The following is a 27,781-nucleotide window of genomic DNA, read 5'->3' on the forward strand; positions in this document are numbered from 1 at the left end:
GGTCAAAGCCCCTTTGGGCACTATGTTTAGAGAGCTGGCCCAGCCTAAAAAATGGGAGTCAGGATCACCAAGATAATGGAGAGGGACCCCCTACTCCCTCCTTCCAATATGAACCCTGGATCCGAGGGAAGGGAACTAGCACTTTGAGGACATCAACACTGTACCAGGACCTACCCTAGGCACTGTGCGGACAAAGTCCCTTAATCCTCACACCACCACCCTATCAAGTTGGGCATTGATGTGAAGCAAGACTCAGAGAGAGATAGGAACTCGCCCAGGGTCACACAGAGTTAGAAGAAACAGGATTTGACTCTAAATCTGTACTCTTTCCACTCTACCTTGTTAAGTACCTGGAACACAAATTGGAGGGGGGTTCCTAGCTCAGGTGGGGCCAGGACCAGTAACGGACAGTGCTGTATGTCTCTAGTCAGATCTGCCCCTCATTTCCCTTTCCTCTCACTTTCTGCTTTCCAGTGTGTCTGTGGTGAAGGTAGAGCCATTCCATCTTTCAGCAGATGCAGATGTAAATGAGTGTTAGCCCTCCTTCCTGCAGCTGAGACTGTGTCCCAGGGATTGGGTTCCCCTTTCTCAGGAAGGAATCATTACCTCGTCACTCTCCTTCTCCCCTTTCCCACCCTCCTCAGTGGTCTGGCACGATGGGTGTTTATACAGAGGACATGCAGAGCCTCAGAGATCCCTCACTGCTCTCTGGTCCTCTTCCTCCTTGCTCCCTCTGCCCACCACGAGAAAGAGGTAACTGTGTTCATTGTGGGTTTTTCTGGACCAACTTACCTGCTCCTGAAAAGCACTAGCTTGTTCCTCAAATCCTGCTGTTCGGAAATAGTTGACGACATCCATCACGGCCCAGTCTGCAGGATCCGGCGGCCTCCCATTCTCCATGGAACTGCAAAACACAAACCCAGAAACTTGGAGTAGCGGAGCATGCAAGAGTGTGTGGCCCAGCTTACTACTCAGTCTCCTAGGGGCAGGCCCTGGCCAGCTTGCTAGATCTGTGGCCCTCTCTTCCCTCAGAGGCCCAGATTCCACTTTTCCTCTCAGGACCATAATCATTCTTGTGTTTCTTGGGCTCAGAACACTGTGGCTCTTATTGGCTCAGTCATTGTTTTCCTCATAAATCATTAGGCCCTTCATATGAAGTGCTTCCTCATGAACTGGTTTTTAATCCAGAGATATTAGGAGTGGTTCCATGATTTCTGGCAACTCACAGGATGATACTCATACTCCTGAATTAAGAACACCAGGCCCTGTGGGGCACCTGGGTGGCTCAGTGGGTTAAAGCCTCTGCCTTCGGCTCGGGTCATGATCTCGGGGTCCTGAGATCGAGCCCCAAATCGGGCTCTCTGCTCAGCAGGGAGCCTGCTTCCCTTCCTCTCTCTCTGCCTGCCTCTCTGCCTACTTGTGATCTCCGTCTGTCCAATAAATAAAATATTAAAAAAAAAAAGAACACCACGCCCTGTATAATACAGCCCCCATGCACCTGTCTTTTTCCATTTCCTACCACCTTCCCCATCCCCATCCCCACATATCCTCTCTGCAGCTGTGAAATCACAGAGCTAATAAAGCCATTTCCCAGTATGCTGTGCCCTTTCACCTGTGCTATTCCAGACACTTACAATGCTCCCTCATTTGTGTCTACTTAATATAATCCACCATTCCTACCTAGTTCATCCTAGTTCCCATGCCACCTCCTCTGTGAGGCATTTTCTGGCCCCACCAGGGAACTGTTTTAGTTATAACCTTCTCTGCATTTGAGAACTCCATTCAAACTCCCATTGCAGCACTTTCCACGCTGGATCATACTCTCTTCTTATCGGGCAGTCTCTTCCATCAGAGTGGGAGATGTGGGCTGGGAATACACAACTGGTCCTGAACCATCTTATTATTCCTAGTGTCAAGCATATACTTAGGAACTCAACCAGTAGTCACGTGACTGTATGATGACCAAGCATCTGAGAGGTTCTATGGGTAATTTATCTCACTGAATTTAGAAAGGAGGGATAGGAAAAGTAGGATAGAGAAAGAATGGCAAGGATCCACCATTACTGTGACTTTGCCTCATTTCTCTTTCAGGAGTATTTGTCTGGATTTAGCTATACCTCATCCAAAGTGATTCTTCCACAGTGTACATCTAATCATATTGCTCCCCTGCTTAAAATCCACCAAAACCCTCCATTGCCTTAAAGATGAATTCCAAACAGCTTAATTTGGCTTGGAAAATCCTTCAGAACAAAGCTCCTGCCAGCTCTCCTGCTAGGAATACATTAAAGAGCGAACAGACATGGTCTGCTCTCTTGTGGACCTACAGTCCTGTGGGGAGAGATGATAATCAGTAATCATACAACTAAATGCACAGCTGCACATTGTGGTAAGTGCTATAAAGGACAGGTATACTGTACTATGGCAGTTTAAGGAGCTAGCAGATGCATTCCCATGCAAGTTTCTCTTGGGGTAAGGTCTAGAAAGAAGGCAGAAATTAACAGAATGAAATCAGGTGAAGATATTTTAGAATCTTTGGCAGGAATATATACATAGAGTCAAGGGAGCCATGCAGGTGTTGGAGGCCACATTGAGGATTCTGGATTTTTGTCTATGAGCAATAAAACTTGCTAAATGGCCTTATGTAAACGGGGTGACTTGATCAAATTTGCATTTTGAAAAAGAGAATTAGAGATGAGCCAGAGGGGAAGGAGGGCTGCCAGTGAGAGGTGGTCTGCTGCAGTCATCCACACAAGAGATCATGGTGATCCAGACTAGAGTGGTGGCTATGGACAAGGAGAGGAAGTGCGTGGATTTAAAAGATTTTTATCCAAGAAAATCAGCATGACTTAGTGATGGACTAGACATAGAGAATGAAGGAGATGGAAGTGTCATGGAACTGGATTGATGGTGGTACCTTCACTTAGATGGCACTGCCAGGTTTAGCTGAATACACTGAATTTTGGGTACCATCTACATCCAAGCAGAGATTTAATGTGGGACTGAGTCTGGTGCTCAAAACAGATGAGTGGGCTGGAGGTACACATTTAGGAGACAGAATTTTTAGATAGCAACTGAAGTCTTAGGAGAGAGTGAGAAGAAAATTGGGCCTAGAACTAAGCATAGGTAGGAGGTTCAACATGTTAGTGAAAGTGGAAAGGATTCATGTTACTTTTGAAGGAAATGAAATTGCCCAGACTTTGAGGATTCCTGAAAACCTTCAAACACCTAAAAGTCAGGGGACAAGCTGTACCTCTGCCTCATCCCCAGCATAATGTTTTGCTCATAGTAGGAACTTAAAATATTTGATTAAAAAACCAAACCTCTGTCTTAACTCAAGACAAGAGAGCCTTCAATCAATGGCACACTTCAACAATGACTTATCAACACAATATTTTAATTGAAAAGCAAAGCTTACTAGTTAATAGTGTTTTCCCTTTTGAGCTTAGAGATTGTCAATCTGTAAACACGCATGTCCACATGTACATATGCACTCATATATATGCATGCTTACTACACACACACACACACACACACCCCTACCTAACATTTAACAGGTAATATACACGGGGAAAAAACTACCTTTACCCTAACATTGCCACACATTAACTATGTATTTTAAAGTCAAAGCTAAATGGTGTGTTTTTTTTTTTTTTAAGCTAAATGGATTTTTGAAAAATTACCCACATGCTGGGACTTTTCCATCATCCTATTAACACAGGCCATCAACAGCTGACACTGGGCAGTTCTTTTAAGGTACCATTTTCTTTTCCTCTCTTGCTTAAGGTAGGTTTGAAGAATGTTTAGAAAGGAGTTCATTGTTCTAACAAATCTTTTAGGTTTCCTAATCAGCTCACTTCTGGCAGTGAGCAGAGTCCCATCGGATATACTTTTAAGTGCCCCAGAAAACATCTGAATCCACTCTCCCTGTGGCTGACTTCAATTAACTGAAGTCAGTTAATTTTTTTCTCATAAAGAATAGTTATCTAATTGTAATAACAAAGCATGCTATGTTGTACTTTTAGGATGGGAGGCTTTCCTGATTCTTATTCCGCTGGGATATGACATCATCACTTCCATAACTGTGAAATATTCTTGAGTATTAGCAATGCGGTAGAGAACAAAGACTTTACGGTACTGCTGATAGTATGGCATGAAGAAGAGGAGTGATGGAAAACTAGGCACTTTCTCATATTTAGGGTAAGGAGACCCACGCAGAAGAAACGAGGGGCATGAAACCATTCAGTGACTGATCCACCCTAAGTTTAGGCCTGACAGCCTTCCTCTCTTCAGCTCTTCTGCACCTAGCTCTGGTCTCAGGTGCATTGCTGATGCACAGCGAAGCTCCATTACACCTGTGGACTAAGAACCAGAGTATGTAGAATCTACAATATGCTCTTCATACATTTCCTATGATCAGCCTCCTAACTCCTTGTCAACTGGCTACTGTAACCTGTTTTTAGGAAACCAGGGCTCAGAAAGGTTAAGAAACTCACCCCAAACCACATACTAGATAAAGCCAGGATTGGATTCCATAGATGCTTGCTTCCAAATCTATGCTTTTCTAATCAACTCCTCGATACAACAAATATTTAAGCCTACTGACTTCTCAGTCCAGGGCTGGATGCCGGGTTACAAGGAATAGGAACGCACAGTCCCTGCCCTCAGAGAGCTAGCGATCTGGGGAGGGAAGCAGACATGGGAACATCTAACTCTAAGTGATACTAGAGCTGAGGGTTGAACAAGTGCTACTGAGGACGCACCTGCTGGAGGGCCCAAAAGGTTCTGCCTAATTAGGACACCTTAGAATCTTCAAGGGCAATTCTGAAAGGCATCTATTGCTCCAAACACATCCTAAGTTAGGCCTTAGAGGGGATGGCTTGCAGAGGTAGGTACATGTGGGCACATGTTGTCACTTCAAGGTTGTTTATTTTAAAGTATGATGAATAATTTCACTGGGCATCTAGTGGTTTTGGTAAACAGTTTTAAGGAGAAAACTGGCGATGATCAAGGGCAACCTGAAAGTGGGAGTTGGGGGGGGTGGCACATGGAGTGCTGAGGCTATATGAAATTATGAGTGTATTTCACAGGATGGATTTAAGTGTCACCCTTCCCCACTGAGAAAGCCATACGTCTCCTAAAGGACTGCTATTTGTGAGCAAACCGAGACACTCTGTTTCCTTTTAAATGGACTGTTCTCTCCAGATCTTTTCTTATAACTTGTGCACGTCAAATTCCAGAAGGAATTTAAATGGTGCTGTCTAAAACACCTCCCAGATGGTGGTTCCCATTGCGGCTGTTAATTTTGCACTGATGAAATGAGATGGCAGATATAAAAGTTCCATTATCGTTTGATATTTATTATTTCACTATCATCATAGCAAAAAATGTTTCTTAAAATATAATGTATAAAGATGATAAATTCATGAATATTTTTCCAGGCATGGGATCTTTAAAAAATATGTATGTATTTTAACTTATTACAGAAAATTAGCAAGAAATGTAGGGCAGAACTTATCTATGATCCCATCACCTAATCAAACCAATGTTTCCATTTAACCCAATCACCATTTAGTCGCAGTGCATATGGGTTAAGTACATCATATATTGGTAAAAATTATATCATGCATGGATAATTCACACTGGGAAACAATTATCCCTTAATTAAACAATCACCTCACTTTTAAAGAGAGCTAGAGACACAATTATTGGAACAGAAATGCGGTAAATAACAAATTTGGCAGGTATATGCAGATGGAGACCTTACTGTGAGTGTTTTTCATGTTGACATATTATAATTTTAAGTGCTGGCAGCCAAGGTCTCCATTTCCCCTTTACACATTAGTGAAGGCAGGTGGAACATAGTTGAAACCCTTTCTCAGAATCTAGCATGTGTATAGTTTTTAGTACTTGTGATATTCTAGATTCTGAAGGTTGATGAGACCAAAAGGAAACTGTGGATAAATACAATCCATATGAGACTTCAAAACTCCATTATACTCATTAACTGCATTTCTGCTTAAAGTTCAGAGCAAAAGTTATTTTAGACACTAGTTAATATATTACAGTGATATATTTATCACATTACTCCTTTTATAAAGGTAACTCTCAATGTTACCACTCAGAAATGCATTCTAATTCTGTACTGCCTTGATCTTTATAACTTATTTTCAAAATTAAATTAAACTACTCTTTGCCCATATCTTAGGAGAGCCTATGGCTAAAAGCAATATAATTCTGATTGTAATAAATTAATATTGATTTTTTTTTTTTTTTTTTTGGCCTGTGACATATCTAACAATGAAGCCACTAAATGGGCTTTAGTTTTATCTCTACTTCTTTCTTCCTCTCCCTTCAACCAAACTAGCAGGGATCTGGCTAAAAGGCAGGACTAAAAAGAGAAAGGATGATTCAAAGGTTCTTGACAGGACATTTTTCATTTTTTAATACTCTGATAAATAAAAGTTGTCTGCATTTAGCTGCAGCATACTCAAGCAATGGAAACACTGAAAAAGCAAATAATTCTTCAAGCCTTCTGTATATTTCAAATTCTTTAGTTTGGCATTCAGAAATTTGATTCAAACATAACTTCCCAGGCTTATTTTCCATTCTAAGTTTGTACTGAAATCCAACTGGGCAACATCCTGGATTTTCCCATATCCACAGCTTGGTTACGCTTCAAAGCTCTGCGGTTCAGCTTCCAAAGATTAGAACCTTAGTCATTTTAAAAGGTACTGGTTAAAAGTCCTGTTCCTAATATGCCCAATCTTTTATTCCAATCATTAATTAATTTGAATCTGCCAGGCACTTGATGAGCCTTGGAAACCCACTGTCTCGCGAAGGGGAAAATCTCGAGTCAGCTAAATGAGGAAAAAGGTTATGGTTACGTGTGTCACCTGCCTTATTCCAGAGGGTGGTTAAGGAGCAGGAGGAATTGAGAGATCGAGGAAGGAAGAGAAGTAAGAGTCACCATGGCAAGGGGAGTCAGGCTGTGTTAGGTATGTAGAGAGACCTGGGAGCCGTGAATCATAAGAAACAACGGGAGCAGGTCCCAGGGACAGACAGGACATCTTCCTGCACTTCTTTCCTCTGTAACAGAAATTACTTCAGGCTGACGGTTCCCTTCTGGAAGCACATGGCACTCTGTCTTTGACATATCTCTGCTGGGAACGCCTCCCCACCACTCCACCCCATTTTTCTGAAAACACCCCTTCCCTACCTGTTCTCAACTTTGTAGGACCAAAAAAGACCTCTGAACAAGTGTCAATAAGGACTCTCCTCTCAGGAGAATGCAATGAATTAATTTTTTATTCATCATCAGATATAAGTCACACCAAAATTCAGGCTAAGCACAGACAGGCATGTGTTTCATACCCCAGTCAGTACTAAAGACAACCGTGCAAGGACCACCTGAAGAGCTTTCCCTCCCTGTTCTGAGCCACAGCACAGAGCTCACTCTGCCAAAGGACTTAGGTATGGCTTTATTGTTTAGACAAACTCGGTTTTCCTTCTGTAGGGATGACTGTAGCATACCAGACACTATGTAGAAAACAGCAACCCCTCAGGGCTGATCGTGTATAAAACATATATAATGCACGTTTGTGAATTTTGCTGGATTTGATGAAACTCCTGTTGTTTTCATGCTTTAAATGATATGCCTGGCTGACTCTATGGTTTTATGCATTTTACTCTTTCAAAATGTACACTTCTTTAAGGTAGTCATTTGCAATGGACATAACGGTACAAATCAAAACAATAAACAGACTCAATTCTTAACTCGTTATCATTTAAGGGAATAATGAAATATTTATCATAAGGCCACATGACAAAAGTGAATTATGCCCTCCTCCCCATCAATTCCTATAATGAAGCCCTACCCCTTGATGTGATTGCATTTAGACTTAGGGCTTTTAGGAGATAGGACAATTAAGGTTAAATGAGGTCATAAGTGTGGGATCCTAATCCAATAGGATTGGTGGCCTTGTAAGAGCCAGCATACACACACCCCAGGAAGTCCACATAAAGATCTAACGAGAATGTGACCATCTACAAGCTAGAAAGACAGCTCTTATCAGGAGCTGAATCTGCTGGTACCTTGATCTTGGACTTACCCATTTCCAAAACTGTGAGTAATAAATTTCTGTTCTTTAAACTACCCAATCTATGGTATTTTGTTATGGCTGCCTGAGCCATACAGTATATATCAGAGTGAACAGATCACTATATAATATTAAGAAATGAATTCTAGCCTCACTAAGAAAAATAAAACTGTACCAGTTACAAGAATCACCATTAACTCCTATATAATATCTGTATTCAAGAAACCATATAGCACCCTGACTTATTCTACCAAATGTATCTGCAGAAGAGTTATAACATTGGATCCTGGTAAGAAAGGTTATTTTTCAAGTTTGAATTATGGGCTCAGGACTCAGGCTACCTCCCCTCTCCTGCTATTCTCTTTTTCTTCCCTCCCTCCCTCCCTCCTGCCTGCCTTCCTTCCTTTCTTCCTTGGTTTGTTAACCATTAAGAGGCATTTTGTATTTAGCCCCTTAAAATGTTTTGGGAGTTCTATTTCCCTTGCATTTAGTATAGAGGTATCTCACCATCATGATCACCTCTCTGTTCCAGATTGCTGTTCCCTGGAAAGAACAGCATGGTGGGAACCATCAATCACTGCATTCAGGTAGAGAGTCAAGCAGTGTGGTTGTGGGTCTGGGAAAGGTGGACAGAACAGATGAGAGGGGCTTGATGGGGAGAGGGTGCCCAGGAACTACCTAGCAGCTGGATACAATTCCTCATTGCTTTCAAAGAACATATATCTAAGGACCGCTAGTTATTTATGCAACACCACAAAAGGACAGGATTAGGAATAAATGAGCAAAAGCTGAAACCCAGTGATCAGACACATAATTATTTCTGTAAGTTTCCTCTTTTTCCTTTGCTGTGTAGCCAGGCAAGTGTTTCAGGCAAATAACCAAGTATCCTATATCCCATGAAGTTCTTTATTTAACCATAGATGTGACTGCTTCCCTTAGAGATGGAGAACTGACTGGTGGATTGTTGTACCCATATGCATTGTTAGATTTTTTCTTTTAATGAGGTAAAGTAAGAATAGCCACTGTTATTACTGTTATTACTGTTATATGAAAAGTCTCTTTGATAATTCTACAATAAGTTCAGAGTTTTCAAATTCTAGCAATGCTAATAATGATTTCTAACTCTACCCTAATATTTTACTTCTACCATTCACCTGTTAACCCTCTAATTCACATGGGCAAAAAATTAATGCTTAATAGTTACTACAGGTAACAGACTCTCAAAAGTTAGTATTACACTATTAAATCAAGTTAAAACTTTATAGTACCCATTAAGAAGAAAAGTATCACATTCCTAATTATAAAAGGAATTTTAGTTTCAAAACTTAAAAAAAAAAAAAAGCCCTTCTTCAAAATGAAACCATACACTGACTGCAAAGGCAGAGGATATGGTGAGATATAGATGCAAGAAAAGACATGACATTAATAAGAAGTAGCTCCCCTTGAAAGTCCTTGGGTGCCTGGATGGCTCAGTGGGTTAAACCTCTGCCTTCGGCTCAGGTCATGATCCCAGGGTCCTGGGATGGAGCCCCACACCAGGCTCCCCACTGAGTGGGGAGTCTGGTTCTCCTTCTCCGTCTTCCCCTCCCCTCACTAGGACCCTCCTCCTCTCTCTGTGTCAAATAAATAAATAAAATCTTAAAAGAAAGCCCTTCCTAAACCTTGCTACTGTGAGTTTTCTATTGCAGTAGAGCTTCCCCACTGAGGGGTGAGGGGCATGGTGGTGAAAGAGAAATAAACTGCTTCCTGTTGAAAAGCTGTTAACTTATTATAAGCACCTATTGTGTGGGAGCATTGGTTCCTCCTCTATCCTAGAAGACAGTGAAAGAAGGGGAAAAAAGGCCCACTGTTGAAAAAGGGAGCAAGACTAAGTGAATGGCAAAAAATATATATATATATACACACATATATATAAGTATTAAATTAAATTATATATTAAATATATATTTGACATTGAATATTTATGATTTGTACAGATAAGCACATACATGTAAAATACCTATTTTTAGAATTTAGTAAAAATTCTAACATTGATCTGACATGTCCAAGCGTAGAACAATGATAAGAGTTTCATGTACCAAGGTTTATGATTAATCCAAAATCTGTGCATCTATAATCCACAAAAAGAGAATACTATAATCCCATTTGTTCAATAAAAGCTTATTTTATGTGTCCTTTGAATATATGTGTGTCTGTTTGTGTACATTCTTGTATTGCATGACTATGTGTACACATATGGATACAGAAAGTACTTGTATACAAACTGTAGAGGGATATAGTTCAAACTATTAAAATGGCTCCCTCTTAGTTATTTAGTTAGTTATTTCAAAACTTAATAAGCACCCATGAACCCTCCAGGCAAAATAAAAGTTAGGATCTGGACAATAACTACATCCGTTTCCCCTCACTCCCCTGACCTGAGGTAATCATCATCCTCAGTTTCATATTCATGTAATCTTTCTCCTGGTGCAGGTGTGCAAGAGCTTCACTTGGCAATAACCTATGCAATATGGTAGCCATTATTTCATGTAGCTATTGGGCATTTACTATTTGACTGAGGAACTGAATTATTTATTGTATTTACTTTTTATTAGTTTAAATTTATTTTTTAATTTTTTAAAAGATTTTATTTATTTATTTATTTATTTATTTGTCAGAGAGAGAGAGGGAGAACACAAGTAGGCAGAGCAGCAGGCAGAGGCGGAGAGAGAAGCAGGCTCCCCACTGAGCAAGCACCCCGATGTGGAACTCGATCCCAGGACGCTGGGATCATGACCTGAGCTGAAGGCAGCGGCTTAACCAACTGAGCCACCCAGGCATCCCTATTAGTTTAAATTTAAATGTAAAAACTTTAACAGGTATAAAATACGTTTCTGCTAAACACAGCTCCATTGTTTTGGTGTGACAGCATTCCACTTTAACTGCTACATCACCTAGGCTAATTTGTTGAAAGTTCTCCTATCAGATGCATGTGTCCTCTCCAGTATTATACATAAACACATAGCCAGTCTAGTTGGTATCAACTGATTCAGTTCAAATGATGTTTTCTTACATACTCATGTAACACTGTAATGTGTCTGATGCAGACAGCTCAAGTTATGAGAATATCTTTGTATGTCACAAGTGGTAATTAAGTTGACATTCTTAACTATTTTAATTTTAATAAATTTTAGTTGAAATAAGTATGGATAAATTTTTAAAGTTTAAAAAGGTAGCATACTACTGATGAAGAATTGAGAGGAGATGCAGAAACTAGCACTAGAACCAGAACAGTAAAGAAAAAGGGAGGTTGGAGGAAAAAAAAGAAAAAATGAGGCTGGCTGAAAGTATACTGGAAATTTCACAATGAAAAGCAATTACAATTTGCTGGAGCAGAGCAAAAGGAAAAAAAAGCTGTTTGTTTGTTGTGCAAAAAAATGATAAAGATAATAAAATGGACAGTATTAAGACATTTTCAGTAGATATATAGTAAATTTGGTAACTTTCTTCTGAACGATCAAAAAAGAATTAATGCTATTAGCCACATGAATTCAAAATTAAATGTCCAACAAAACATTTTGAAGTGATTTCAAACAGAATCTGAGCTTACAAATTTGTATAGCTATAAATGGCTTGGATTCTTGCACAAAAAAGAAAACAATTTTTCCATAGACATCTGGTTATATTCAGTTTTCTTAGTATATTATGAGAAAAGACTAAAAAGGTACTTCACAAAAAGTGAAAGATTTTTCAATCAAGCCACCCAAAAATTGCCTGAGGACAAAATTTTTTAACAATATCAACTGGCTCAAAATTTGAAAAACACAATTACTTTTCTTTAGCTTTCGATGAATAGTGCAACATAAAAGACATTGCCCAATTAATATTGGAAGTATGCTTTGTCTTGAAAAACTTCCAAATTTATGAAGAAATATTGTCAATTTATGGCCTGAAAAATTGAACTCAGACATAAATATTTTTAAATCTTTTATATCTGCCAAAGAAGAATTTCAGCTAGATATGAAAAATTAAATTCTATTCTAGTAATGGTACTTTAGCCACATTAACTAAAAAAAATCTGGGTTTAATGTAATTCTAAAACAACTGACTAATGTTTTCCGTAATGCTTTATTCTACTGTATGATATTCATGTTCAGTTTTCTAAAGCAGACTCTTGAAATGTCATGGATATCATTGTTAAATTATCGTTATATTATATATATATATATATATATATATATATATATATATATATATATATTGGAAATGCCATTGCAATGTCATATAATGGAATTGTGGGAAAAAAAATAGAATACAAGGAATATAATGATGTGTGTTCTTTGCCAATGCCTGTTGGATAAGTCCTAGAAGTTTACAAAGATCTACTATTGTTTTAATTCAAGATTTTATTAAAGCAAATGAGTGCTTGCCAAATTTTCAATGAAGATCAAAAAATGGCACAGTATATTATATTTTCTCATTGATATCACACTACATGTGAATGAACTAAATTTATACCTCCCCAGGGGAAAAAAAAAAAAAAAGAAGCTGATTTGTGACCTAGCCAGACAGGCACAAAATTTGAAATTGAAATTTTTCAGAGTATACAATAGACCAATGATAGTATGCAATAATAATTTTACATTTTCCTAACATAAAACAATTTTAAGAAAAAATTTGAAAACTGATATACTGACATTGATAAACTTTGTTGTTTATAAATTTATATAACACCACTTTGAATTCAATATTAATTACATTGAGTTGGTATAAGTTTCAGTAAATTTATTTAACTTGGAAAGACATTTTGAAATTGATATGCATTTGTTTCAAAGTCAAATAAAATCTTCTAAAAAAGAAGAACCAGTTGTGTCAATGTATATGCATATAATACAAAATACAAAATACAAAAAAATACAAAATAATGCATATGCATATAATACAAAAATAATTTTTTGGTACTTTTGGTACTTGATTCATTTATTGGAACTTTTAACTATGCTTGGAATTATCTGGATATGTGATTCTATTTTTTCAACTGTAAATCTTATGAAATCTAATACAGATCAAATATTTCCAATGAAAATTTTATTTCCAAATTGAGATATAAGGGATAAAATACAAAATGGATTTAGAAATTTTAGTATAAAACATGTAAAATACCACTTTAATAATATGGTTTCAACCTCCTGGAGCTTTAGTTTTCTCATCTGTAAGATGAGAATAATAACATATGTCTCAAAACGTTGTTGTGAGGATTGACAAGTCTCACATGAAAGTACTAAACATATGAAGGAACTTCATAAACAGTATCCTTGCAAAACTAAAGCTCTGATCAGAAGTATGTGGCCAGTGAATAAGGGTTATTATCCTAGACTTCTTTGGAAATGACCCTTTGTGACAGTACTTTCCCAAGTAAAGCAACTATATTTTCCATGTCTGGAAATAAAATGAAAGCAAAATAAGCCCCAGTTTTGGCAGATCTCAGAAACAGCTGTAAGGGTCTACATCTTGTGCCTTTTGGGATTCTATTATAATCTAACTCTACACTGTCCATTAGGTTAACCACTAACCATTTGTGGTTGTAATAATTAACTGGAACTTCTGTTTCTGGTCAAGATGGAGTAAAAAGGCCCAGATTAATCCTTCTGCCCAAGTAACGAAAAAAGTAGAAAAAAATATTTAAAAGAATGACATTCAAGACACTGGACATAGGTAATAAAGGACAGTGATTCCTGAGGGATGGAAAACAAGCAAGGTAAGCTCTATTCACTACTCCCTGAAGAAAGAGTTCACAGAGGAGAGTCCTAAAGACTGGGGAGGAGAAAGCTCTCAGCAGGAAAACTCTGGAGATGCACAGAGGCTTTCTCAAGTACTCAGCAGAGCAATGATTATCACATACATGTGAGGAAACTAACTGAGTCTGGGGAAAAAACCACCCCAAATAATTAGAGAGCACAATCCTCAGGGATCATGCAGGGATGGGAAAAGTGCATGTCTCCATCTACCAGAGAGGAAAACCTCATAATTCATGAGCACTGGCTAGAGTACAAAGATGGGTCTTGCCTCAATAAATGGGGAAAAATACCCTTAGACTAAACGAAGCTCTGGTCCTGCCTAACAAAACTTAAAAGACTTAATAGGATCAAAATTGTTTCCCAGTAACATATCTGCACCCAGGACAGAGATCAGGGATATTTATAATTCCTATAAAAATACCCAGCACCCAAAAACATAAAAATTCACAGTATCTGACACTCAAATCAAAAGTTATCAGGTATGAAAAGGAGTAGAAAAATACAACCCATTCTCACTGAGAAATCAGTCAACTGAAATGGACTGAGAAATGACAGAATTAGTAGACAGGGACACTGAAACAGTTACAATGACTGTACTTCATATGTTCAGAAGCAAGAGGAAAGACTAAATATGTTAAACAGAGTTATCAACGTATAAAAATAAGACCAAATTTGAACTTCTAGAGATGAAACCTACATTGTCTGAAATAGAAAACACAGTGAGTGGGATTAACAATAGATTATACATTTCAGAAGGAAAGATTAGTGACCTTGAAGGCAAAACAATAGAAACCATCCAAAACAAAACACAGAGAAAATGAATGAAAAAAAAACCTAGGGCATTAGTGAATTGTGGCACTGTATCAAGTGATCAAATACACTATAATTGGAATCACCAAAGGAGGAATGAGGGAAACCAAAAAATAATCCCTGGAAAACTTCTAAACTTGATGAAAACAGCCGATAGAGCCAAAAAACAAAACAAAACAAAAATTCCAAGCAAAAGAAAGATGAAGAAAACTATACCACATCTCATAATCAAATTGCTTTAAAATCAATGATAAAGAAAAACATCTTAAAAGCAGACAAAAAAGAGACACATATAGAAAACGAAAGATAGGAAAAAGACTAAATGTTTTCCCTTAGGAAACAAAACTAGTTTGTCTAATCTCACCACTTCTATGCAACTTGTTAGTGGAGATCCTATTCTGTGCAATAAAGCCAGTAAAAGAAATAAAATACATTCACATTGGGAAGGAAAACGTCAGATTCTCTTTACTTATAAGACATAATTATCTATTTTTTTTAAAGATTTATTTATTTATTTGACAGAGAGAGAATGGAAGAGAGCACAAGCAGAGGGATCACCAGAGGGAAAGGAAGAAGCAGGTTCTCCACTGAGCAGGAAGCTTGATGCGGGGCTCGATCCCAGGATCCTCAGATCATGACCAGAGTTGAAGGCAGACGCTTAACCAACTGAACCACCCAGGTGCCCCCATAATTATCTATGTTAAATATCTAATGGAATCTACCAAAAAGCTACTAGACTAATAAATTAGTTTATCAAGATTGTAGAGTATAAGGTCAATATGCAAAAATCAATAGTATTTCTATATACTATCAACAAACTATTGGATATTAAAATTTAAGAAGCAATACCATTTATAATAGCATGAAATTATAAAATTATGTAGGGATATATCTGACAAAAGATGTGCATGACATACAGATGGGAAACTACAAAACATCGCTGAGAGAAATTACAGAAGACCTAAGTAAATGGAGAAAAATACTATGTTAATGGGTTGGAAGACCCAATACTGTTAGATCAATTCTCCCTAAGTTGATCTATATAATTCAATGCAATGCCACAAGCACCAGCAGGTGTTTTTTGTTTTTGTTTTTTTTTTGGTAGAAATTGACAAATTGATTCTAAAAATCATTTGGAAATGCAAAGAACCTAGGAGAGACAAAACAAGTCTGAAAAAGAACAAAGTTAAATAGATAACACTACTTGATTTCAAGATTTGCTATACAGCTATAGTTATCAACTATGTTATATTGGGATAAATATATACAAAATTATGAATGGGATAAAAATTCCAGAAATAGATCCACATATATATAGTCAATTATTTTTCAACAAAGTTGCAGGAACATTTCAACAAACAGTGCGGGAACAATTGGATATTCATAGACAAAAAACCCTACCACCACCACCACAAACAGAAACTAATTTAATCTTTATCTTATAACATACACAAAAATTCACTCAAAACTCACAGTCCCAAATCTAAGAAAATGTAAGTCTTTGCAACTTTAGGTTAGGCAAATATTCTTAGATATGACACTAAAAGGACTATTCATGGGGTGCCTGGGTGGCTCAGTCAGTTAAGCTTGTGACTCTTGCTTTTGGCTCAGGTCATGATCTCAGGGTCATGAGATCAAGCCCCATGTTGGGCCGTCATGGGCATGGAACCTGCTTAAGATTCTCTCTCCCTCTCTCTCTGCCCCTCCCCTCCCCTGCTCTCACATATCTGTGCATAGTCTTAAATAAATACATATATAAATAAATCTTAAAAAAATAAAAAGATAGGGGTGTCTGGGTGGCTCAGTTGTTAAGCATCTGCCTTTGGCTCAGGTCATGATCCCAGTGTCCTCACTTCCTCAGCAGGAAGCCTGCTTCTCCATCTCCCTTTCCCCCTGCTTGCATTCCCTCTGTTGCTCGCTCTCTCCCTCTCTCTCTCTCTCCCTGTGTCAAATAAATAAATAAAATCTTTAAAATAAAATAAAATAAAAAGATAAACATTATTCATAAAATTAAAAATTGATAAACTGGAGTTCATTGGAATTAAAAATTCCTACACTTTGAAAGACACCTTAGAGAGAATGAAAAGACAAGTCACATACTACTGGAAAATATTATCAAATTGTGTATATAAAGGACTTGTATCCAGAATATACAAAAATTATCTACAAAATAGACATAAATAACTAGCCCAATAAAAAGATGAGCAAAAGATTTGGACCATATTTTACTTAAGAAAGATGTATGGATGGCAAATAAGCACATGAAAAGATGCTCAACATCTTTAGTCATTAGGGAAATGAAAATGCAAACTATAATATCAAATATGAAAAAGACTGATCATACCGAGTTCATGAGGATATGGAACAACTGGAATGTTTATACACTGCTGGTGGGTATTTAAAATAACAACCAATTGAGAAAACAATTTCTAAGTTTCTTAAAAAGTTAAATATATACGTGCCGGGTAGCCCAGTCATTCCATTCCTATATATCCAAAAGAAATGAAAGCATATGTCCACCGCAGACCTGTACCCAAAGAGTCAAAGCAGCTTTATTTGTAATACCTAAAAAATGGAAACAACCCAAATGTCTATCAGCAAATAGACGGATAAACAGTGAACAAATTGGTGTATATCCATACAATGAAATATTACTCAGTAATAAAAAGTAATGAACTACTGATAGACACTATAACATGGGTGAATCCCAAATTAATTATGCTGAGTAAAAGAAACCACACCCCCACACTCCCCTCAAAAAGGTACATTCTGAATAATACCACTTATATAAAATTCTAGAAAAAGTAAACTAATCTACAGGGACAGATAGTATATCAGTGGTTGCCTGGGGATATGGTGGCAGGGAAGAATAGGAGGGAGAGATTATAAAGGGTTACAAGGAAATTTGGGCAGTTATCTTGATTGCGGTAATGGTTCCATAGGCATATACAAGTATGAAAACTTACAAATTTTATACTTTAAATACATGCAGTTTATTACATGTCAATTACATATCAATAAAGCTGTTAACTTTTAAAATTGCTTAAAAGTTCAATTATCAGTTACATTAGTCACATTGCAAATTTTTAAACAGCCACATGTGACCAGTGGCTACCATTTTGCACAGCTCAAGTGAAGAACATTTCCATCACTGTTCAAAGTACTAGACTTACTGGAGAGCACTGATCTAACTCATAAAGGAAAAAAAAAAAAAAGGCACATCTCTTTCTTTTGTTTCTCTGGTATTTACCAACCCTAAACTTCAAGAATGGGATAAACATGCCAGCACGGCACTGATATATACATTACCCAAGAATCTTAAAAAGCAGATTTTATTAAGTTTATTTTAATGTAACTTTGCTGTGAAGCAAAATATACCCTCTACTCACAATCACGTAGCACACTCTTCCCTCATTTAGATATCATAACTTCTATGCATTATTTATTTAATTAGTTTTCTCCAAAGCCCAAGTTGAAGGCAATTTTAAACTAAATGACATGGAAAAAATGGAACAATAACACTCTCTTGGAATTTACTTTCTCCTGGTAGTCCAAGTGGTTGTAGCTTCAAAATAACATCTAAATAGGGATATACATATTTTTTATATACTCACAGATATCCTACAAGTTACCCTGAAATATGTAGCATGTTTCAGAATATGCTACATAATGCAACTAAATTTTCCTTTCTAAAAGAATCAAGCATATAACTCACCACAAAGTTTCAAATGTGAGAACAGACATGAAAATACACTATGTTATGTACTGAAATGTTTCACATTCAAGGATCAGTTCATAAAATTAGTAGGACACAGTTGTTCAAGTTTGTATTCTAACTAAAGCTTTTTTCATTCCTTTACTACAGGTCTCAGTTTTGACAGAGGTGATTTTATTTAAAAACACTTGAATTCTCTATTCTGCCCCCACCCTTGTAGCCAATGGACTTGGAAGGCAGAGTCTGTTTGCTCAGTGTTTTGTTTCAATATACAGAATGCGGGGCTGAGATCCTCCACGGTCCCTGTTCCAAAGCCTGACACCCTAACCCTTTATGCACAGTTTGATGCCTGAGACATCTCTGTCTTAGAAATGGAATAAAGAAAAAGGCAATCAGGGTTGTGGGGGGAGGGGGAGGGAGTCTGGTGGCCAGTGCAGACCACGCAAAATCACCCCCAAACAGTATACTGTAGTAGATAGCAAGAAGTATAAAAATAGAAACCAAGTCCCTCTGTTGTTTGCAGAAGCAGAACTCACAAGCCAGTTTCACTTACTTTTTTACACCGACAGAGCCATTTTCCTTGTTTTCCATGTCAACAGATAGCATGGGAAGGCTGCAGGGTTCCTTTACTTCAGCAACTAATCAATAAGGGAGAAAAGCTTGTGTTTAATTCTTAGAAAGTGAGAGAAGACTATATATTCTGAATCGGAAACATAGTGGTCCCTTTTACAGCTTCACACCAGTTCACGTATGTTTGTTTAAACCTCCAGTTCCCTCAGCGATAGGAGAGATGTGATTAAACCTAAAGAACTGGAGGAGACGGATTGGGGTGCTTTCATCTGTACTGGCACTCCCTGCCTTGACAATAAGCATTTACAAATGAAATTGAATCCTCCTTCAAAACAAGTGCTGTGTGAACTGGCACAGTTTCCCCTGGGTGCCAAGCTCTCACTTAAGACACTGCAACTCATAAATGAGTCAAAGTCAAGAAAAACAATCACCCTTTTCCTGCCCCTTCAGACCATGGGCTAGGATTTCTTTTTTTTTCTTTTTTTTAATTTTATTTTTTTTGTTTGTTCACTTACAAACCTTCTATTTTTTCATTGCAATGCAAAAGAGCACTTAAAGCTTTTGTCAGCAAGTATTCCCCTACCTCACATATGCTCAACGAAAGCCTCAAAACCTGTCTGTGAGATGGCCATGCTGTGGTAAAGCTGGAAGCTCACAAAAATGTCAGATATCCCTTAGCACAGAAGGTTGGTGCTGGGGTGTGTGTGTGTGTGTGTGTGTAAGAGAGGGGAGGCAGCCCATTAGATTTATGTAAAAATCACCAAAACATCCAAGGAGATATAGTAGCATCCATCACTTTGTCTTTTTGTTTAGTAGGATGAGGACTGTGAAAAAATAAAAAACCCTCCACAATTAATATGCAATTAGCAAGATGAAAAAGCTATGAACAAAACTGCTTTAAAAAACTAGTTCTGAAACGTGCTTGTTCTACAGCTGAAGCCATAAATTAAATACATTTCCTCTCAAATTACTTTATACTTCGGCACTCCTTCTCTAGGGATTACTCTGACATGACAAGTGCATCATTTAGTATATTCACAAGATTTTATCACTGTTCGAGAAGTAGATGATTAACAAATAATACTGTTAAGTGTGGGATAATCTTCACTTCTGATACACACACATACATACACACACGTGCACGCACACACACACACACACAAACTTCCAGTTGCTAAACCACTTAGATCATTCATAGAGAAATCCAACATTTAATATACATATAGATATTAACATACATTCACACACCGTTACAGAGTAGACAGAAGATAGTGCTGCTGCTCCATGCCAAAAGAATGATTTCACTTCAGTTGGAAACTGTTACACATTCACCATTTTCTAAGCATCTCAGAAAAACAAAACAAAACAAAACAAAACACTAACAATGATACTCTGTAACACCATACTACATTGTCTTATTATTATTATTATTATTTTCTTTTTGTGGAAGAGTAAAAAGAAAACCTACCTAGAAGCAACTAAAACATGTCATTTTTTATAGGCTTATCAAGAGCAGCCAAAGAAACCCCAATGTTTTCTTTCACAAAGTAGGCTGGCAAAGGAATTCAATAAGGAGGTACAATTTGACACAGTGAAATAAAACCAGGCTGGCTCTCAGCCAACATGACGTTAGGAATCACACACAAGCTGCACCAACTGCCTTCTGGTTCATGGCTGACTTTTTAAAGCTACAGTGTGCCTGTTCACTTTTGCTAACTACCTTCAGCACAATTAGTGGAAGTGAATGAATCAGGAGTCCAAGAACTGCAGAATTCTCCCTGCACCTGTCTTGTAAAGAAAAACCTGCAGTATCGATAGCCTCTTATTTACCCCCCCCCCCTTCATGGTTGCTGCATGATAGATCCTTGCTGTTGTTCTGAGCAGTAATGTCATGTTTAGAAAACTACTTTTCTCCCCCCATGGGAGAAAAAAAAAAAAAAAAAAAAAAAAACAAGAGAAAATAAGAGAAAGAACCTAGCACTACTGGCTATAATCAGTAAATACTCAGGAGCTGCAGACCTGTGTTATACTTTTTTCCTAACAGAGACTCATGGACAAAGTTCCCTGGGCTGGCTTTTAAGCAATCTCTTTAAGAATAAGGAAAGCACTGCCCAGCAGAAAATCCTTTTCTTCATTATGCAGGAAGTAACATATTTCAGAGGATGCAAAGTGGATGACCAGATCTTTTGAGAACACCTATATTCTTTTATTTTGGCATTCAACCTACCATATGAAGTCAGCCAAAATGAAAAATGAAACAAATCTCATTCTACAAAAACAATTAGTTCTGGGAGGTTTAATCTTAACTGTTTATTCCAGTTGCATACAAAGCGTAATTTAACAAATCTAACTAACACTATCCATGAGCACCGGGTCCTATATTAGTTACATGTGAAAAAGAAGATACTATGCCAACCTCCAAATTCATAGGATCTCCGCCCATTCAGGAAATAGGAAGGTGGCATAGGGAGACTAGGCATGATCTTTTAATTTACCCTGGTCAATCTCACAGTTCCCTTGTTTGGCTGGGAACCACGGCTGAATGGAAACATCCCCGTTCCACAAATATGCCATAGATACACAGAAAGCATGCATAGCTGTCATCAAAAGAAACAACAATCAATATTTGGACACTTTTAAGTCAAGATGTCAACTAAACTACTTAAGATAGGGCAGAAAGAATACAGGTTCCCAAGAAGGATTGTAGAAAAAAAAAATCGTCTGTTGCTATATGACTGTGTAGAATTCAGGAAGAATTGAGGAGAAAGTAACAGGTCTCCCTTTTCTTTAATAAGTTTTAAGGGCCCTAGAAGAAGATCAGAAATTATAATTTAAATTTGCAACCTGAATTTCAAAGTCAAATTTCTTTTCCCCTCATTTATTCCAAGAAGGATATTAGAAATGTTCAACTTCATGAAAGATCATCACTGAGAAAGATTTCAAATGCTCTCTCTGCCCATCTTCACCATTCCTCCTTTGAAAAAGCAAATGATAATTTAGGGACAAATTCTAAAAACAACAATAATAAAAACAACCATAATTTAGGGACAAATTCTAAGTGTTTGTTTATTTTTGAGGGCCATTTTTTTGAGTCTGGTCAAACAGGGGAGTCTTATCACCACTGATCAAAATGATGAACTCTTCTGCAGATAGCCCTTTCACCAACAGATTTCATAATGCTTTGGGACTTGATCTGAAATTCCTGATATGTGCTCCAACTAAATTCAGATGGGCTGGGGTGTGAGTCCTGGGGGGAAGGATGGATGGGAAATGTGTCTCAACAGCACTGTCACGTCAATAGCTCAGAACAAAATCAGGTCAGCTCTAAATCTTGAAAGGAGAGGCAAAGAAAATCTAGTTACACATAACTTTTCCTTAAACACCCCTACAGGAGGAAGGTTTCTGTGAAGTTTCTCCAAGATTTTCTTCCTACACATAGAGGACATGTCCTTCTCTCTCCTCTGCTGTGATCAAGTTTGCCTGTTAGATAAGGGTAAAGGTTTCAGAAGGTGATGTAGGAAATCAATCCCATTTTATGGGAAAAGAAGAGCCAAGAAAGCATTCTAAATTCTAACAAGGGCAGGTTTCATTCATCAGCTAGTTTCTAACTTCGGAATAAATCGACATTTGTGGGTATAAGTATATAAACTGGTACTCACCCACTTCCTCCTTACTCTCTCCAACAAACTGATTTAACTCTCTTCTCCGCTAATAAAAATGATGTGTATGTATATTGTATATGGTACGTGTATACAGCCTGTAGGATAAACAAAGTGTGTGTATGCAATGTATGTTTATGTGATGTGTATGCTGTGTGTAATACATATGGCATGTGTTTGTGGCGTGTGTCGTGTGTAGAGTGCATGGTGCGTTTTTATGGGCGCGGGTGTGTAGTGTGTTAAGTGCAGGGTGAGAGAGACAAACAAGATCTTCTGATCCATTATTCTGATATTATGGGATGCGCTAGAATAACTTGGGAGATCCTCGTGTTGGGATTCTGAAGCAGAACTTTCGGGCACACGTGAGAATGGGCTGAGGAGGGGAGATGAGTCAGCAAGGGCGGGAAGCTGGTGCCTCTGATAGAGCTTCTTTTATTGTTCAGGACTCATTCCCCCCATCCCAGCCCCCACCCCGGCAACCGGCGGTGTCCCAGAGGACCCACTCGCCCTGCCTCCCGTCAGGGAACCGGCCCGCAGAAGTGTCCAGCCCACATCGCAGAGTGCAGACCTGGGTCCACGTGGCTGCCGAAGAAACCTCGAGAAGTCGCCGGAGGGCAGGGCCGTGCTCACCGCGTCCCTAAGGGCGTCTCAGGGGAGAGGGAGGAGCGGCCTGGAGAGCGAGCGGCGGGGCAAGACGGAAGGCAGGAGAGGGGACGCCTGGAAGCCTCTTGGATGAGCGGCGCCGTCCGATAGACAAACGACTCGCTGGTGGCACCGGCGACAAGAGGGGAAAGTTTCTGACTAAGACTTTCAAGAAGAAACCGTTCGTCTCTGAGTTTGGGGGCTCCCCGGGGAGCCCGTCTGTGGAAAGGGAATGTGGGGGTGTGGCGCTCGCTGGGCACCCAGCCGCGCCGTGCCGCCACCCAGTCCCATCCTGCGAGCTCTGCCCCGCAGCCCCGGCGAGCCGCAGCTCTCGGCGGAGCCCGGCACGCTTCTGCCCCCAGTTCCACTCCAGGGTGACAGATTCCACGCTCGTGGGTGCAACAAGCTGCGGGAGCACCGGACACACAGCAGTGACGAGGGAGGGCAGGGCGGTTTTTATTGTGGTTTTCTTCGTTTCCTTTAATCCTGGAGAGGGTAGAGAGTGGCCGCGTTCCCAGTGCCCTCGCAGCACGAGCGTATCACTTACCTCCCCGCATGGCCGGCGCCGGGAGGCTTTCCCCCGCGCAGAGCTCGGCGGCCGCCACGCGCCCAACCCGGGTGCAGCCGGCCGGGCGCGCGCGCGGCACGCCGGGACTTGTAGTCCTCCGCCGGCGGGCGGGGCGGGGGTCCGAGGGCTGGGGCCACCAGGAAGCAGAGAGGTCGGGAAGGGAGGGCTCGGGGCGGGGGCCGTTTGAAAGTCGGGGACGACTTTTGCAACAACTTAAAACCTCCAGGGAGCTGGGGGAAGGGAACATTCCTAGAGAGAGTTTTAAATTGGGGGTGTTCAGGCCAATACCATTATCGCCCGGTCTTACTCGCTCACGACCTGTTGAACTTCTCAAGCTGGGTTTGGGCGGTAATGACAAGTAGACATTTCCCCAGACAAATTCATATTACTTGGGCCCTTACTCTTCCTTCACTCCGAGCGCAAACGTGGCGTGCTCTACTTGGAACACCTTTGCTTTCGTTCACAGAGTAGCTCAGCTGAACCCTGGGGCATGCGAAGGTAGGATGAATATAGAAGCACTTTGCGTTTGTAGAGCACTCCACAGTTCACAGAGCACCTTTTGTTGAAACGATAAAACAACACTGAGTTAGGCAGAGAAAAACTTAAGATGCAGGGAGTTTTTTGTATCCGCTTTATTCATTTCCTTTTCTAACCCTGCTCTCAGCAGCTGGGAGAGAAGGAGGGCTTTGGGCAGATGTGGTGGGCTCAGTAAAAGAAGAGGCTGCCCTGAAGGACTCGCTTGAAATAGCTGATGGGTGACTTAGTAAGGAAATAAGTAAAATCAAGGAACCTATGGGCTGGAAGAATGGACTGGGAAGCATAGAGACAGAATGGAAGATTGTGATCAGGCTAGAGGCAATATGGAAAAGTGGTAGATGGATAATGGAGGGAGGAAGAGGAAAGAAATGGGGGGGGGGGGTGGATGGGGGTGGGTGGGGGCGGGGGTGTAAAGACTGACCAGAAGGTTGTGATGAGACTAGAGGCAATATGAAAATGTTGTATCAGAAAAAAAAAAAAAAAAAAAAAGGCAAAAAACAACGGGGATTTTAGAAGCCACATAGAGCTGGGATCCTGGTATCACTTTGGAGCTAGCTTTATGAACTTAGGTAAGTTATTTGACTTCCCCATACCTCTTTTCCTCATCTTTAAAATTTCAATAATAATAACTTCTACTTTATTATGTGGTCATACAGGTTAAAAGAAATGGGAAGCATTGAGTATAGTGGCTGGCATATAATGAGCACTGGATCACCACTATACTAAATATAAGTAACATGTTATTTATAAATACTAATAAATACTATCATTACCTCCTTTTGTGGAAATATCAAAAGATAAATGGGAGTAGAAGTTCCAGTCGGGAGGCTGTGACAGTATTCTAAGTCACAGGTAATACGAGCTTAAACTACAGTAATAGAACGGGAGACACTTCCAAGGCAAAATGAACAGGGAGCAGGGCAATCAACTGAATGTGGGCTTGAGGACTAGGGTCCAAAGATAAATGTCATTTTTAGATTGACTAAGTGGATGATAGCTACAATGGATGGAATAACAAGTTTTAGAGGAAGATGACTAGTTTGATTTTGGACATGTATAATTGAGGCTTTCTGTGTATGAATGACAGAATGTCAGTTGGAAGTGTGGACTTAGGTATTCTGTGTAGAAACAAAACTTTGAGAATCAATTCCTTAGGAGAGGGAGTTGAAGACCTCGTGGAGTGGGAAAAGCAAGGGCAGGGGCATCTGGGTAGCTCAGTTGTTTAGGCATCCTACTCTTGGTTTCGGCTCAAGTCATGATCTCAGGGTTGTGAGATGAGCCCTGCTTGGGACTACGCTCAGCGGGGAGTCTGCTTGAGAGTCTCTCTCCATTTCTCTCTGTCCCTCCTCTTGCTATCTCTTTCTCTCAAATAAATCTTTTTTTTTTTTTTAAGGAAGGGCATTGGAGATGGGCAAGGGGAGGGGAAGAGTCAATGACACCTGGCAGGAACTGCGGAAGTGAAATTGGGAAAGCTGCAGGAGTGCCATGACTCGGAAGCCAAGGAAGGAAGGAGAAGTGAAGAGGAGTTTATTAACAGGTCAAATTCTATAGAGAGGTAGCCAAGGACAATAGAAAAGCAGGCTACTGGATTTACAGAACCAGTCTGTTGGGATGGATCTATCTCCGGGAGTTGTTTTAGAAATTTACCAGAGTGATTTTGTTTGTCCCAGGGGCTGGGGAGGGAGAACTGCTGGAATGTAGTTGGTGGGGCCAAAGATGCCAGGTATCTTGCAGTGCCCAGGCTAGTACTGCATAGCAAAGAATTTCCTGCATTTGGTGTGACTTGATTATTCTACTGTCCGTTCATGTAGATGAAAAAACTACTTACATTTACTGGAGCCTAGAGTCTCTTTTATATATAAACATAAAGTGTTTTTCACATAGTTTTAAGATGTATTGACTTTTCCTGGAGTGCAGTACATTGAATGGCAATACAGTGTTTGGAATTTGAATCACCAACACAGTTCATTTTATGGCTGTCCATTTCATGGGGATTCCACAGATGAATGCAGGCATCTGATTGCTTCATTGCGTCTTTTAGTTTAGGGATGCCTGAGCAGTTCCATAATGAATCACACATTTACTTTTTCCTTTATATTACAGTTAAGGCATCACTTTGAATTTTTTAAAAAATTATATGTGTAGGTAGTTTATGACTTTCCTTTCACAGTGTTAAGGAGCAGATTGCCCTGTATTTATTATGAAAAGAGGCATTACCTTTGACAAGGATGAGAATCATGTATTTGGTCAGTCGACAAATATCTTTTGAGTGCCCATTATGTACTAGGCACCTTTCTAGATACTTGAACTACATAAATAAATGAAACAGAAGTTAATGCTCTTATGGAGCTTATACTCTAATGTGAGTGTGGGAAGAGGCAGACAATAAACAATAAACATAAATTAAGTAAGTAAATTCTATGGTATATTAGAAAGTGTTTTGAAAAAATAAAGTAGGATAAAGGAGATTGGGAAGACAGGAGAGTGTCGGTTGAAAGGTTAAATATAATGATCAGGATAAATTTTATTGAGAAGATGACATTCAAGAAACAATTTGGAGTTGGTAAGGGAATGACTGTGTGGACTTCTGAGAAAAGAACATTCCCGGGAGAGAGAACAGTTAGGCATAGGCCACAAGGTGAGCATGTGGCTGGAGTTTTTAAGAAACAGCCAGGATGTCAGTGTGGCTGGACTGGAAAAAGCCGGGGTGAGAAGGAGGAGGACTGAGGGTGACCACAGCGTTGGGACAGGTGATATAAGGCTCAGAGAGTGTAACAAAAGACTTGGGCTTACACACTGAATGAAATGGGCAGCTACCAGAGAGTTTAGAGCAGAGGAGTGACGTGGTCAGGCATATTTTGGAAGGATTATCGTGGCTGCTGTATCTAGAAGGGATCATAGAGAACAATGGAGAAATCTGAATGGGCAAGGAGCGATTGCAGTAACCCAGGCAAGAAATAATAGTGGCTTGAACCGGAGTGGTAGCAATGAAAACTGATGTGGGAGAGGAATCACAAATTCCAGAGGACTCAGTGGAAGAGTTTCAGGGGTTGGGGAAGCCTGGAACATGGAGACAGATGAGGGGATGTTTGGAGCCTTGTGGGAATGACACTTTGGGAAAAGTCTCCTAACATTTCTTTTACTTATTTTTTTATTTCTTGAAGTTTTCCTTTATGTATTTTATATTATTTGATATATGAAGATTCATACTAGCAATACTAACTTCATTGCTTATGAAGCAGTTGTGTATTCTTTGCTGTCATAAAGTATCTCTCTTTGTCCCATTTAATCATTTTTTTAAAAAATGGTTTATTCTATCCTACTTGAAATTATTTTAATGAGATATGTTTAACTTTATCTGTTGGGTCTGTATACATTTTGAATGCTTGTTCCTTTGTTTTCTCTTT

At 39.2% G+C, this 27,781-nt stretch overlaps 1 protein-coding gene across 2 annotated transcripts in view; it reads right to left on the reverse strand.

Moving 5' to 3' along the window:
* SAMD13 (sterile alpha motif domain containing 13) overlaps nucleotides 1-23,874 on the reverse strand; it is a 41,093-nt gene extending 17,219 nt beyond the window's left edge. The window contains exons 1-3 of one of the 2 annotated variants that reach the window (XM_080801423.1): nucleotides 23,817-23,874; nucleotides 18,952-19,036; nucleotides 793-904 (exon numbers count right to left, since the gene is read on the reverse strand). In XM_080801423.1, coding sequence (XP_080657549.1) covers nucleotides 793-904; nucleotides 18,952-19,036; nucleotides 23,817-23,826 — 207 coding nt within the window. In that variant the 5' untranslated portion in view covers nucleotides 23,827-23,874. Of the gene's footprint in view, nucleotides 1-792; nucleotides 905-18,951; nucleotides 19,037-20,436; nucleotides 20,539-23,816 lie in introns of those variants that run through there. The other variant, XM_080801424.1, reaches the window with a different exon arrangement.
* Nucleotides 23,875-27,781: the final 3,907 nt, after the last annotated feature.

This window comes from Martes martes (genome assembly GCF_963455335.1).
Source record: "Martes martes genome assembly, chromosome: 4".
NCBI lineage: Eukaryota > Metazoa > Chordata > Mammalia > Carnivora > Mustelidae > Martes > Martes martes.